The sequence below is a fragment of the Pseudorasbora parva genome, chromosome 25 (genome assembly GCF_024679245.1).
Source record: "Pseudorasbora parva isolate DD20220531a chromosome 25, ASM2467924v1, whole genome shotgun sequence".
NCBI classification, from domain to species: Eukaryota; Metazoa; Chordata; class Actinopteri; order Cypriniformes; family Gobionidae; genus Pseudorasbora; species Pseudorasbora parva.
Window position 1 is genome coordinate 11,763,524 of NC_090196.1, and position 14,905 is coordinate 11,778,428.

General features: G+C 35.5%; 2 protein-coding genes across 3 annotated transcripts; both read right to left on the bottom strand.

The window, feature by feature from the left end:
- Positions 1–2,147: 2,147 nt before the first annotated feature.
- Positions 2,148–6,044, bottom strand: LOC137065567 (troponin I, fast skeletal muscle-like). 2 transcript variants are annotated; one of them, XM_067437261.1, is made up of 6 exons: positions 5,926–6,044; positions 5,753–5,789; positions 5,538–5,666; positions 3,809–3,898; positions 3,542–3,718; positions 2,148–2,430 (listed from the first exon to the last, which is right to left on the bottom strand). In XM_067437261.1, the coding sequence occupies exons 1-6, from the start codon at positions 5,931–5,933 to the stop codon at positions 2,344–2,346; spliced, it is 528 nt and encodes a 175-aa protein (XP_067293362.1). In that variant the 5' UTR covers positions 5,934–6,044; the 3' UTR covers positions 2,148–2,343. The 2 variants fall into 2 exon arrangements, with proteins under 2 accessions (XP_067293362.1, XP_067293361.1); XM_067437260.1 differs by lacking the exon at positions 5,926–6,044 and having other exon boundaries at positions 5,753–5,797.
- Positions 6,045–8,208: 2,164 nt separating this feature from the next.
- LOC137065566 (troponin I, fast skeletal muscle-like) lies at positions 8,209–14,905 on the bottom strand. Its single transcript, XM_067437259.1, has 7 exons — positions 14,802–14,905; positions 13,620–13,651; positions 13,441–13,477; positions 12,755–12,883; positions 9,417–9,506; positions 9,094–9,270; positions 8,209–8,494 (listed from the first exon to the last, which is right to left on the bottom strand). Exons 2-7 carry the CDS (start codon positions 13,625–13,627, stop codon positions 8,408–8,410), a joined length of 528 nt encoding a protein of 175 aa, XP_067293360.1. The 5' UTR covers positions 13,628–13,651; positions 14,802–14,905; the 3' UTR covers positions 8,209–8,407.

The window sequence follows — 14,905 nt, forward strand, 5'->3', positions numbered from 1 at the left end:
TTTGTGGACCAAAATATATTGTCAACGCTTCAAAAAAATTCTAACTAACCAACTGATGACACATATGGACTACTTTGATGATGTTTTCATTACCTTCTTGACGTGGACAGCAAGTGGGCATACACTTACATTCAAAGGACTGAAAGACCTCGGACTAAATCTAAAATATCTTAAACTGTGTTCCGAGGATAAACAGATGGCCTACAGGTGTGGAACGACATTAGGGTGAGTCATTAATGAAAGAATATACATTTTTGGGTGAACAGACCCTATAAATCTGTTATGTGGGCAATAAAGTTCACATAAAGCCTACAATACCATTAAAAGTTTGTGTTTTGTTTTGGGGTTTTTCCCCGAAAGGAATTAATACTTTTGTTCACCAAGGATGCATTGGGGGCATATGGCATGATTCTCATATGCTAAACATGGCCAAATTATATTTCCATGACAAATACACTCTTCCGGGATTCTGAAAGTTTTTTTCGATTATGAATGTATGATGTCATAAAGAATGGAATTCCTTGTATGGTCTCCCGGATGAGCGCGTGCACATCAACCAGAGTGAAAGCACTGCCATCATGGAGCTTCGTTCGGGTTACGGGAGCTGTCGGCAGTGTCAGTCCTTATGTTTTTAGTCCAGTAAATCAATAATGCTACTAAAGAAGTGTATTTCTGGTTGTGAGGGAAATATAACCTTGTTCAGCTTCCCAAATAACCCAGTGTTAAGGGAACAGATGATGCAGTTTGTTTTCCCGGAGCAGAAACAGAGTTCTGCAAGTGTGTGATGCTGAACTTTTGGACTTTCTATTCATCAAAGAAACCAGTTTTTTATGGTTGTCAAACAAAATATTAAGCAGCACAACTGCTTTCAACATTGATAATAATAATAAATGATCTTAGAATGATTTCTGAAGGATCATGGTAGACTGAAGCAATGGTGCAATGATGCTGAAAATTCTGCTTTGCATCATAGGAATAAAATGCATTTTAACATATATGTAAATAGAATACACTTATTTTAAATGTTAACAAAAGTTCACAATTAAATTGTTTTTACTGTATTTATGATCATAAAATGCAGCTTTGATGAGCATAATAGTCGACTTTTAAAAACATTTAAAAAAAATTACCGACCCCAAACTTTTGAACAGTAGTGTACATTCCAAAACCACACTGTAAAATATTTTATGATCAATAAGTTATGGCAACATGTTTTTACATTGCTTTAGTTCATTAAGATAACACTGGGACAATGTAAAAAATAGTCTCAGGAAGAATACTTTTATTGCAACGGGAGGTTCACAGGATAGAAAGATGTTTGGCAGAGAAAATGTAAGACATATGGGCGAATGAACACGATACATCTTAAGACTTGGACTCAAACATCTTTCTGCCATCCATACCAGCCTTATCCTCTACATTCTTAGACCAGTCGCCTACTACTTCTACAGACTGTGGAACACAAAAACATCACACATGAGGATGAAGCCTAAATACATTACACTTGGAGATTTTTCCACAAAATTAGAAACAGCCAAACAAAGGCAAGAAACATTTCTGAATCTGCGACCCACCTCTTCTTTGAAAATAAAATATAATATGTATGTCATATTCTGATGGTTTAGTAGATCTTGGGAGGCCTGTTTATGGAAGCGGGTTCCAGCTTAGACCAATAGGCCGCTGAGCTCCTGAAATATCCCGAGCCCATCCTCAGCAAGTCTCATAAATTCCTCTTCCTTCAAGACGCATGTGTGTGTGTGTGTGTGCTGTAAACGGAAGCCATGCTTAACACACCAAGATACATGACATATCTGACAGAATAAATAAAGAGGCAACAGAACAAATACTGAAATACAATACAAAAAAAATAATAATAATAATTAAGTTACTCACCATACAGCAAAAGAGGAGATCTCCATAAATATGAGAAATGCCACCCATATTTCTTCTGGAAGTTGTTTACCAATGAAATTAAATATTAAATTAAAGGAATACATAAAGAGCAAAAAAATAATAATAAAGAAAGAAGAAATGACTGACTGCTTTATTCATTATTTATTAATTACAGTCAAAACAAACCACTAGTCAAAGAGTGGAAGGGAGTGAAAGAACCCAAATGTGTGTAATAAAACAAACATAAAAAAGGATTTTCCTCAAACGCATTCATTTAATGGTCATGGCTCTGCGATGATACACAATTCTCTTTCAGGACGTACATACTGCATGAAACAAATGCTCATTTGAGGCACTGAGAGCTAAATACATACAACATTGCAAAAAGATAAATGATTGCGTAGCACTGACGAATTCCTTCAACAGTTAAACAAAGAAATGTCCAGGAATTTAGGCCTCGCCCTCAAACATCTTCTTCCTGCCGCCCATACCGGCCTTGTCCTCAACGTTCTTACGCCAGTCACCGACATCTGCAACCTGGATTATGAGAGAGGAATTGAGTGTGAAGGAATGGTATTTAAGTAAACACATATACTGTATGTAAATATGCTAGGGCTGTCAACGTTAATGCGTTAACGAATGCAATTAATTCACAAATCCTTAATAAAAGTAAAATCCTTGTAAAAACTATTTAATGCAAATAATGCAAGTGTATTACTGAAGAATGTAAAATTGTGTCCTTAACATAATTTCCGTCATGATTAGAAGTCGGGAGATTGTCAAACTGACTCTGAGCATCTACAATGGCAAATGTGTAACTGGTCCTACTTGCTCCGAGTGGGATTTAAACCAGGGTCTCCGGTGTGGGAGGTGAGCATGCTAACTAGGACACTAACAACCGCAGCCTCTACCTTCAGTCACTAACATGCCTCTTGAGATCAGGGGAGTGAGGTTTACATGCACAGCTCTTACTGGCCTATGTTACCGCCACCCCCTAAACTACCTCTCCTACTCAGACCTGCTCTGAGCAGGATTCGAACCAGGGTCTCCGGCATAGGAGTCGGAGGACACTAAACAAGGACACTAAAAAAACGCAGCATCTACCATCAGTCACTGACGTGCCTCTTGAGATCAGGGGAGTGAGGTTTACATGCACAGGCCTATGTTAGATTCACCCCCCTAAACCTCACTCCCATCCGGGTCACGGCACCAAATGTAACCAATCCTACTGGACCCGCTTTGAGCGGGATTCGAACCAGGGTCTCTGGTGTGGGAGGCAGGTGCACTAACAAGAATAACAACTGATGCAAATAATGACTGCAGCCTCTAGCGTCAGTCGAAAGGCCAGGGGAGTAAGGTTTACATGTACAGCTTTTACTGGCCTGTCACGTCTGTTACACAAGCATCTGTAACCAGACCTTTAAGGTAGGGTTGATAACAGCCTCTAATGATTATTTGTTTAAAAAATAAATACAATTTGTATTATATTTATGTGATGAGTGATACTAAGTGATTAAAATACTTATGTTTACCTACATGCTACAAGCAATAAGCGTCTTGAGGCCAGTTAATGTAAAATCCATAACTATATACATCTGCTCTGTTTTATACGCAGGAAAGAATAGTCACACCGTCATATTTCACTCACCTCCTCTTTGACCTCCTTCTTGACTTGTTTCAGGTTGGATCTCAGATCCATGGAGACCTTGTGTTTGGAGCCCAGCAGAGCCCCCAACATCTGATCGGCAGACATGCGTACTTTCTTCAACGCGGGTTTCTTGAACTTGCCGATCAGGTCGACCACCTTGAGCTTCAGATCCTCAATCTATGTTATTATATAATAATTAATGATTGGAGAAACATAAACGGATGAATCACTGTTCAAATGATGACAATGAAGTGTCTTGGTCTTCACCTCTTTGTTTGTCTTGGCAACCTTTGCCTCCAAGTCGTATCTCTCCTCATCAACCTTGTCGATCTGTTGGTGCAGCTTCTTGCACAGTTCCTGATACATGATATATGATATTGATTATCAAACATACTTATACATATTCAAAAATTCATGCAAGCCTTCTATAACTTTCCTGTAGCTTAAACAGTATAGCTTCAATTCACAAGTAAAGCAACTTACATGTACATTGAATGCAGTGTATATAGCTTTGAGGTTACACTAGTTCACTTTAGACATTAAACCAACTATAAGTACCTAAACCAACTTTTGGATCTTTGTTTGAGGATTGAAAACAAACAGAAGAGAAGACAATGCTGAATAAAGTCATAGTTTTGGTTATTTTTGGACCAAAATGTATTTTCGATGCTTCAAGAGATTCTCATTAACCAACTGATGTCACATATGGAGAGTATACTGTACATACAATTCAACATACATTCAATGGAGGAACAGAAATCTCTCAAAATATAAAGATAAATATCTTAAACTGTTCCGAAGATGAACAGAGGTCTTACGGGTGTCGATCGACATTAGGGTGAGTCATTAATGACATAAATTTAATATATATATATATATATATATATATATATATATATATATATATATATATATATATATATATATATATATATATATATATATATATACATATATATGTCAACTACTAGTATATCAACTACCATATATATATATATATATATATATATATATATATATATATATATATATATATATATATATATATATATATATACTTTTTTTCATAAACAAAACCTAGACTAATACCAATATTTACTAATACATTTTTATATCAAAAGGTGTATGTTAACATTAGTTAATGCTCTGTGAACTAACATGAACGTGAACTTTAAAAAAAATGTAACAAAAGGATACACTACATATTTAAGTTAATGTAATCAAAAAATACTTTTTGATTACTTTTGATATTACTTGTTTATTACATTGAATTGAATAGGATAATATTATACCATAATGATGAAAAAAATACAAAGAGAAAGAAAATATATTCCATTCTTTGTTAACATGAAATACATTGAATTATGTCAGGCTTTCTCAGGCGTTCTTGAAGGAAATGCACAGGTTTGTGAGTTTAATGAAAAGCTATTAAGTAAATAAGTCATAAAAATTAACAATTAAAATGAATAATTTTAAAATAATGCAAGTGATCATAAAAAAACTAAAGCCGTCCAATAACTTACTGAGTGATAATTCAAATAATAACGAATGTGTTTGTCAGGAGTTGATTTAATATGCAATGTTGAAAAAATGTATCGGGTACATATCTAACTCTCATTCCCAGAAGGAGGGAACAGAGACGTACATCAAACTTGACCAACTGAGGGAACACTCTTTAAGAGTGAAATTACAGCCTAGTGACTGCTCCGTGCAGTTTCACAAAACAAGAAGACTTTTTAATGGCTTTTTAGAAAGGAAATTTTAAAATATGACAAAGTAGGTGAATCAATAAAATCTGAATGGTTCACTGCCACTGTGAATAATATGTAATCATGTAATTAATAAAATGTATCTGCAGTCTGATTACAAGTATTTTAAAATGTAATGTAATATTATTACAAGTACTTTGTTTTGGGGATCTGATTATGTAATATAGGTTACATGTAATTATTGATTATATATTATATGACAATGAAAATAGCTACAATTTGGTCACCTGCAGCTCTTGCTGGGATCCTGGCATATCCAGAGGAGAGCAGTGTTCATTCATGTACGCCTCCTTATCAATAACAGCCTGCTTGGCTTCAGCTTCCATCAGACCGAAGGCAATGGAGAGCACCAGGCTCTGAAGGGTTAGCAAAAGAGATAATTAACAATGCTTCACAAAACATTTAAAAACATGGTCAAAAAATGCTTCTTTTATGATCTAACCTTCAGATGATGCCTGCGGCTGGAGGTCATCTTTTTTCTGTTCATGAAAACAAGATCACCATGAGTGCCAAATGAAGCTATTCAATACAAACATAACTTAATCTAGAATTAAACATGGGTTTTACAGTATGCCAAGCGTTAATCTAAACCAATAAAGCAATCAGAATACTTACTCTGACATCTTGGTGGTTTAGTGTGTGCTTACCCTGGATTGGATAGAAATTAGACATTAGACATACAGTTGGCAGTTGAGTTAATCAGCTAATCAAGGACAAGCAATTGTACATTGTTTTAAACTGGTAAACTGTGGTAAGAAAGGGAACCTGAGTCTGTAAGTTTAGCCCAACAGTTTGAGACGCTGGACAGTTCATTTGACACTTAACTTTTAAACTAAAGGTCATTAAACCTGATACAAGCAATCAGCTGCTTTATTCAGAGACTATTAGATAAAAGCAATTAAGGATTATACTATTATAAATACACTTCCTAGACAGTTTGCAGAATTGATTAATAACAACTACAAATTCAATTAATGTGATTTAAACTGAATAAACTGTCACATCGATCAGAGCATATGAAAATAGAACATTTACATGAATAAAATTGTATTGCAGTTAAATATTATGCCCTTTCAATATATACCTTTACAATTCATATACATTCCCGATAAAAATCTACAAAATAATTTAATACAGAAATACAAGATGTATACTCTATTAGGTAATTCATAGCTACATTTAAAAGGCCACTTATCAATATATTCGGGATTTTCATTTGTTAACATATATACCAGTTTATGTATTAACTAACCATGAGCAATACATGTGTTGCTGTATTTGTTAATATCTGTTAACATTAGTTTATTGAAATCCAACTGTTCATTGATTGTGCGTTACTTCACAGTGCATTAACTGGTGTTAACAAATATGACTTTTGATTTTAATAATGTATTAGTAAATGTTAAAATTACCATTTACTAAGACGAATAAATGCTGTAGAAGTGCAATTCATTAGTTAATGTTAACCATAGTATTTGTACTCTTTTTGAAGTGTCCGTACTTTATTGTTTTTCTTTGGAAAACAGCGAAACGTGCTCGATATTTCATATTGAATATCATTTAATACTTAATTACACTAAAAAATGTAGTACTTTCTTACTTTAACTCAAGTACTCAAAGTTTTACTTGAGAACAAGTACGAAAGTACTACATTAAGTATTAATGTAATTAGTGCAACATTGCAATTAAGTATTAAAAGGTATTTAAAAAAAATTGTATTTATGAAATGTAGTGCAGTAAAAAGTATGACATTATATATTATGCTTTGGAATGTAGTAAAGTAAATGTTTCCGAAGAAAAACCCTGATGAAGTATATACTTGAAAAATGTATTTGAGTAGAAATTAAAAATATATTTCTACTGTCCATCTCTAATGTAGTTAGCTAATGATAACTAATGAAATCGTATTGTAAAATGTTACCACATATTCTATCTTCTCGTGAATATTAAAAGACAATATCTGTCTGCACATATATTGGATGCAAAAATAAAGCCCATAGAGTATGTCTCTAACCAACAAGAAAGATTCATCAGTAACCCATTTTTTCAGTAGCTAAATATTCTCTTAATCTATGCAGATATGTTCAAGTCGTGCCTTTGTCGTTTTAACGTACAGATCTAGAGAGATTTCTGGAATGACGCTCACCTACGAGAGAAGAAGAGGGAAGGACACAGTTGGAAGAGCTGGAAACACTGGTGAGCCTCAGAGAGAAAAAAATTAAATAGGATATATATGTCGTACTCTGATGGCTCAGCAGATCTTGGGAGGCCTGTTTATGGAAGTGGGTTCCAGCTTAGACCAATAGGTTGCTGAGCTCCTGAAATATCCCGAGCCCATCCTCAGCAAGACTCATAAATTCCCCTTCCTTCAAGACGCATATGTGTGTGTGTGTGTGTGTGTGTGTGTGTGTGTGTGTGTGTGTGTGTGTGTGTGTGTGTGTGTGTGTGTGTGTGTGTGTGTGTGTGTGTGTGTGTGTGTGTGTGTGTGTGTGTGTGTGTGTGTGTGTGTGCTGTAAACGGAAGCCATGCTTAACACACCAAGATACATGACATATCTGACAGAATAAAGAGGCAACAGAACAAATACTGAAAGATTTTTAAGAAAGAAATTTAAAAAAAGAATAATAATTAAGTTACTCACCATACAGCAAAAGAGGAGATCTCCATATTTATGAGTTGAAATGCCACCCATATTTCTTCTGGAAGTTGTTTAGAAATTAAATACATTTTAAATTACATTCAGTTAAGAATTTAATTTAATTAGTTCAATTAAATTATAAAATAGCAGCATCGAACAGCACTACAGTATTTATTAATTGCAGTAAAAACAAACTATTTAAAGAGTGGAAGGGAGTGAAATAACCCAAACATGTGTAATAAAACAAACATGAAAAAGGATTTTCCTCAAACGCATTCATTTATTAATGGTCATGGCTCTGCGATGATACACAATTCTCTTTCAGGACATAAATACTGCATGAAACAAATGCTCATTTGAGGCACTGAGAGCTAAATACATACAACATTGCAAAAAGATAAATGATTGCGTAGCACTGACAAATTCCTACAACAGTTAAACAAAGAAATGTCCAGGAATTTAGGCCTCGCCCTCAAACATCTTCTTCCTGCCACCCATACCGGCCTTGTCCTCAACGTTCTTACGCCAGTCACCGACATCTGCAACCTGGATTATGAGAGAAGAATTGAGTGTGAAGGAATGGTATTTAAGTAAACACATATACTGTATGTAAATATATTAGGGCTGTCAACGTTAATGCGTTAACGAATGCAATTAATTCACAAATCCTAAACGTGTTCAAATAATTTAATGCAAATAATGCAAGTATGTGCAACAAAGATTATGTGAAATTGTGTAATTTACGTAATTTCCATCATGCAGTTAGATGATCTTAGAAGACGGGAGTTTATCAAACTGACAATGGCACATGTGTAACCTAGACCCGCTCGAAGTGGGATTTGAACCAGGAGGCGAGCATGCTAAAAAGGACACTAAAGTCACTAAAATGCCTCTTGAGATCAGGGGAGTGAGGTTTACAGCTCTCACCAAACCTCACTCCCAACCCGGGTCACGGCACCAAATGCTACCGGTCCAACTCAACCCACTCTGAGTGAGATTTGAACCAGGGTCTCCGGCATGGGAGGTGGGCGCCAGGGTGCACAGCCTCTAGTTGCTTATGGCATTATTATTTCGATCCATTACTGTTGACATCTGCTCTGTCTTACAAGCACAAAGAAATAGTCAAACCGTCATATTTCGCTCACCTCCTCTTTGACCTCCTTCTTGACTTGTTTCAGGTTGGCTCTCAGATCCAGAGACACCTTGTGTTTGGAGCCCAGCAGAGCTCCCAACATCTGATCGGCAGACATGCGTACTTTCTTCAACGCGGGTTTCTTGAACTTGCCGATCAGGTCGACCACCTTGATCTTCAGATCTTCAATCTATACACACATTAGACTGGAGTCAAAATGGACCTCAGAGAACCCAATACATAGACTCAACAGAAAGATCTCCCTCATCATCATCATTATCATAATAATAATAAGGTATGTTTGAGTATTTATTAGTTTATATTGTCAGAAGTTACCTCTTTGTCTGCCTTGCCCACTTTAGCCTCCAAGTCGTATCTCTCCTCATCAACCTTGTCGATCTGCTGGTGAAGTTTCTTGCACAGTTCCTGAATGGCGACAGTGAAAGAGTCAAGCTCTCTTTTCTAACCATCTGTCGCATTGTAATGTTTCAGTATTCAATATAACTTTCATTATCCCTAGGTGCACTGAACACTTTTGTGGTTTCTCCCATTTCTCTTTTTCCATGTGCACAAAAGGCCTATTTATCTCAAATATTGTTCACAAATTTGTCTAAATCTGTGTCAGTGAGCACTTCTCCTTTGCCAAGATAATCTATCCACCTCACAGGTGTGGCATATCAAGATATTGATTAGACAGCATGATTATTGCACAGGTGTGCTTTAGGCTGGCCACAATAAAAGGCCACTCTAAAATGTGCAGTTTTACTGTTGTCGATTGTGGCCTGTGGACTGTTGCACAAGCCATCACCTAGTTGATGTTGTGTATGTCTTGTGTTTATTTGCCCAGTTCATGTGTCTGTCTGTTACAACAGCGGCTCTAACGTATGTCTATGATATTGGTTTTCTGACTGGCAGAAATTGAAGAAATTCTGAAGAAATTGTTGCAGGTCTCTGCAGCGGGAAAGATGGAGAATATAAACTTTTTGATTCTTCACCTCTGCCTTGGATACCTGCGGAACTGTGTTGCGTTCCAGATTGTGGCTTTCATAAAAGAAAATAACATGATAGAAAACAGGTGCGACAAGGTGGTGTTCGAGTACAACTGAAAAGGCTCTTTTTGCATCGAAGAAGCCTGTTGAATGTGTGACGAGAACCTTCAGCTATCATTTGGATAGCTTTTTAAGAAGATCCACTTCATTCTTTATACTTGAATCAAGGTACCTGTGCGCGGATACTGGTTCTTCGGCAACAGAGAGTTATGATTCAAAATGTTCCTTGGGACCATCAACGCCATCCGCCAAGGTACTCAAGGGGGCAGAGTACCTTTCGTAATATCATTATTATGCAAGAATGAGAATATATCCCCTAGTCATATCGTTCTGGAAAATTGCAATTTTTCATTTTCTGTCAGTCTTAGTACATGACGTAACTATACACATCACAACATGCAAATAGGAAAATGTTGGCATTATTTTGTCACTTACTGAGCAGTAGGCTAACTGGAGACGTTTACCTCCAGTCTTTGTGCTAAGATAGGCTAGCAGTGGGTGTGTCAGACAGAGTTATGATGCTCAGAGTTGAGAATGGTATGGATTTATCTAACTCTGGGGGATATGGCTGATAAGCTAAAGTCCCCAAAAGTCCTAAAGTTCCTTCAAAGGACAGAAGCTCTATAGTACAATTGGAAAATGATTTCTCAGATTCTGCAGTCTGTGTTTGTGGGGTTCCACAGGGGTCAATTCTGGGGCACATATTGTTTTCTTTGTACATGCTACCATTGGGTTTTTGTTTGTCAAAAATATAATATTGCTATATTAATATATAATATAACTGTTATAATTGTTATATTAATATATAATATAACATTGCTTAAATTTGATAAGCATGTAAATTCAGTGGTGAAGGCTGGCTTCTTTCATTTAAGGCGCATTGCAAAAATGAAACCCTTTTTTGTCTTTTAATGATTTGAAGGACATACATGTCATCTATTTTCAAGGTTGGACTATTGTAATTTATTGTATCTGGGTCTTCCTTGTGTTCTGTTGAATCACCTTCAACTCTTACAAAAGGCCCAGTTAATTTCAGGATGCAGTTTAAGGTTGCATGGTCTAGCTCCCAAATATATTTCAGATTTTCTCCAGGTTTATCAGATGACAAGACCACTAAGGTCATCTCAAGCGTTACTTTTAAAGATCCCTAAATCTTGTCTAAAGCCCAAAGGGGACCGTGCCATTTCTGTTGCTGCACACTGCCTCTGGAATAACCGGCCTTTGGCTATTAGATGTTGTACTACATTCAGTATTTTTAAATCACGTTTGTGGACACATTTACTTGCCCAAGTTTATAGTTAAGATTGAAGTTGGTTGTACCTTGTTTTACTGTTGTCCTAGTTTTAATATTTTTTTATCTTGTTATTTATGTTGTTGGAATATTGTTTTAATGGAAAGCAGTTTGGCCAACTTTGTTTTGTTTTTACAAAGTTGTTTTTAAATGTGCTATACTAACTAACTAACTTATTCACTTATATTATATTATAAAATATAATCATTGCTAATTTAAACGTAATCTTTATTCTCACTAATAATCATATTAAAAGCATATTTGGTCATTCTCAACCATAATCGTCAAGAATATTTTTTTTCAAATATCATTCTAACATTCAAAACATTTAAGTAAAATCAAAATATTGAAATTTAGACGCACCCTAGTGGAAAATCTGCCCGCAAGTGTCGTCTAGGAACTCTCAATACCCTTCTGAGCTGTATTCCCCTCACTCACCAATCACATCGTGTATAGAGTCGGTGGGCGGGGCCATAATGACGACGGCCGAGTTGCGTTTGCGTGCTTCTAGTAAACACAGAAACTGGCAAACGGCGGCGGTCTTTCGAATCAGTTTTGACTGTGATTCTGGAAGACTTGGAGTTGAGCTTTTCTCAGAGAAAAGAACAAAGAACGGCACTGAAGTCATTCTTAAAAAGGGAAGATTTGTTCGGAGTTTAGCCGACCGGATACGGCGAATGTTTAATCTATCAACAAGCTCTGTTTCACCTTCGTTGCTCTGGTTGGTGTAGCGCTATCCTATCGCATGCAGAGGGAGTTTGAAAGACAACCGTTTATCCCGCCCCTCGGATTGAGCCCTGTCTATGGTGAGTTTCCAGACCAAACATCTTGATGTGGGTCTGGCTTGTCAGGCTAGCTCTGACCCAGTCTAGCTATCACAATTTGGCCCATGTCAAACTCAATCAAATCGTTATTGTTGCCCATTTGTCCTGCTTCTAACATATCAACTTTGAGGATAAAATGTTTACTTGCTGTCTAATATATCCCACCCACTAACAGGTGTCGTGATAAGAGATAATCAGTGTTATTCACTTCACCTGTCAGTGGTCATAATGTTATGCCTGATTAGTGTATATACGTACCTGTATATTATTTTATTTTATTTTTTATTTTTTTAATAAATGGTTTCTATGGTTTTAGTGTTAGGTAATGATAATAACCCTGGAGTTCATGATTATGGAGTTCATGATTCATGGTAATGATATAATCATTGAATTAAAATTATCTAACAATTCCATCTTCCAAATAAAAATGTAAACAAATAAACATCTAATTGATGTAAATGTGCTATTAGAGAATGTGAAATCATATGTTTAGTGAATATGCTCACAGACCTGCAGTTCTTGTGTAGATCCGGGCAGGGACAGAGGAGGGCAGTTTTCTGCCATGTAATTCTCCTTATCTACAATGTACTGAGCGGCTTCTTTCTCCATAAGGGTCTTTGCAATGCCAAGCACCAAACTCTGTGGGGCAAATAAATCAGTTAGATTCTATATATCATACAACATAACAGTGTTGTGCTTGTCTCAGAACACAAATACTGACAAACATAGAAGCAGTAAGAAAAAAAAAAACTATTATAAAGAGGGGGGTGCAAACCCAAGGGCCCACTTTGTAGTAGCACTTCATCTCTTCTTCTGTCGCAGGAATAAGTATTTTCTTTTTTTATTGTACTATACTAAAAAATATTAAAATATTCCAGGCTACAAGATATAAGGTCAAAGCTTACGACTGCCTTAACTGTCATGCCACTGGCAGAAACTAAGCTCCTCTTTACCATGGTTTCATGGTTTCTTTAATAATAACAACAACAATAATGTTACTGATAATAATAAATGGTATTTGTTATGAAAAATATCTTAAACACTATAAAACAACCTCTATAAAAGTCACTTGTTTGCCCTTATATTAATGCAAAGTCTAATAATAATAACACTACAAAAAAAAAAGTTTGGCCCTTAATAAATATTTTATAATATATAATATAATAGCAAAACCATCTGTGCTTTTTTTACTTTACCTTGAGATGGTGCTTGCGGCTCGATGTCATCTTTTTTCTGTCATGGATGATTTAAAAATTACAATTTAACAAAACAATATTAGAATAGATTCTAATATTCTAATAATATACAATAGAATAGATAACCATTGTTTATTTTAAATAAACAAAATAAAGAACAGAGATATTCATATACTCACTCAGACATGTTGGCCCCCTGTTTTCTTCACCCCTGTACAAAGTGAAAAACAGAACAAAAATGTAGATTTTTATAGAGATGAAACAACTTTTATATATCAACAATGCATAATATGTTGTGCTTTGCAATATTGAATCATGATCCATTCAAAAGTTATTATGTGATATACGCACTAAGAGAGATTGTGTTATATAGAGTGGGCTATATTTTCTGCATTATAATTTGAAACCAGCACTTGGGAATGTCTTGCGATCCAGAGGGAGGGGTGTGAATTTACCCCTCTGATATCCAGTATCCTAGTCTGCTTCTGGAATAATCTATGCAGATGCCAACAATACAACTAATCTGACTTGTAGTCTTGCATATTTATAACAGATCCCTTAAAATCTAAGGATGTTTCGACAGAGATATCTAAGGTAGGGTTTCTTGTTTTCATTTTTTTGCAAATTATTGTTTATAACATTTAATGGGATAATTCATCATTTACTCACTCTCAAGTTGTTCTAAACCTGTGTGAGTTTATTTCTTCTGTATATAAAGAATATAAATGGATATAAAAGAGAATCTGTTGACACTTGCCTTACAATTAACCCTACCCTTAAACTTATCCACACCACCACACCTGTCCCTAAGATTACCATATCCCATCTCAATATCAGCAAAAATGTTTTGCAATACAATATGAACACAATAAGTACATTATGTTTTGATGTAAGTACATAGAAGGCCACCTAATATAATGTAGGACCCAATAAATATATTAGAAAAACAATTCTGTCACCACCTGAGTGGCATGTTCATACAGTTGTTAAAAATATATATGTGCCACGCTCATTTTGGCAGCCCAAAACACATTGCAAGATATTCAAATGGAATATAATTCAGTATCAATAAAATAAAGTATTTTAAATCATTTGTGCACAATTCTTTCAAATTAAATTCAAAATTAATAGTAAAATAATAACTCAATACAATTAATGTATAAATTAATTTAGTTTATAGCTCTAAATCACTATAAACTGCTTACAGAAAAACGTTTGTAATCCTAAAAAAGATCATCAAAAGCATGAGTTCATCAAATTCCACGTGAATAACACCTCAAAAAACAAGTCAAGCTACAAAAAAGCTTCTTTCGATGTGACGAAATGTAATAAACCCATGAAAAGTTAGACGTTGTCCTCACCTATATGAGAAAGTTAGGCAGCAGATCAGCCCTGAAAGAAGAATGTCTGAAGGAAGCAGACCACTAGCAGCAGGACTGCACTTAAGGACGGTTTATAAGGCTGG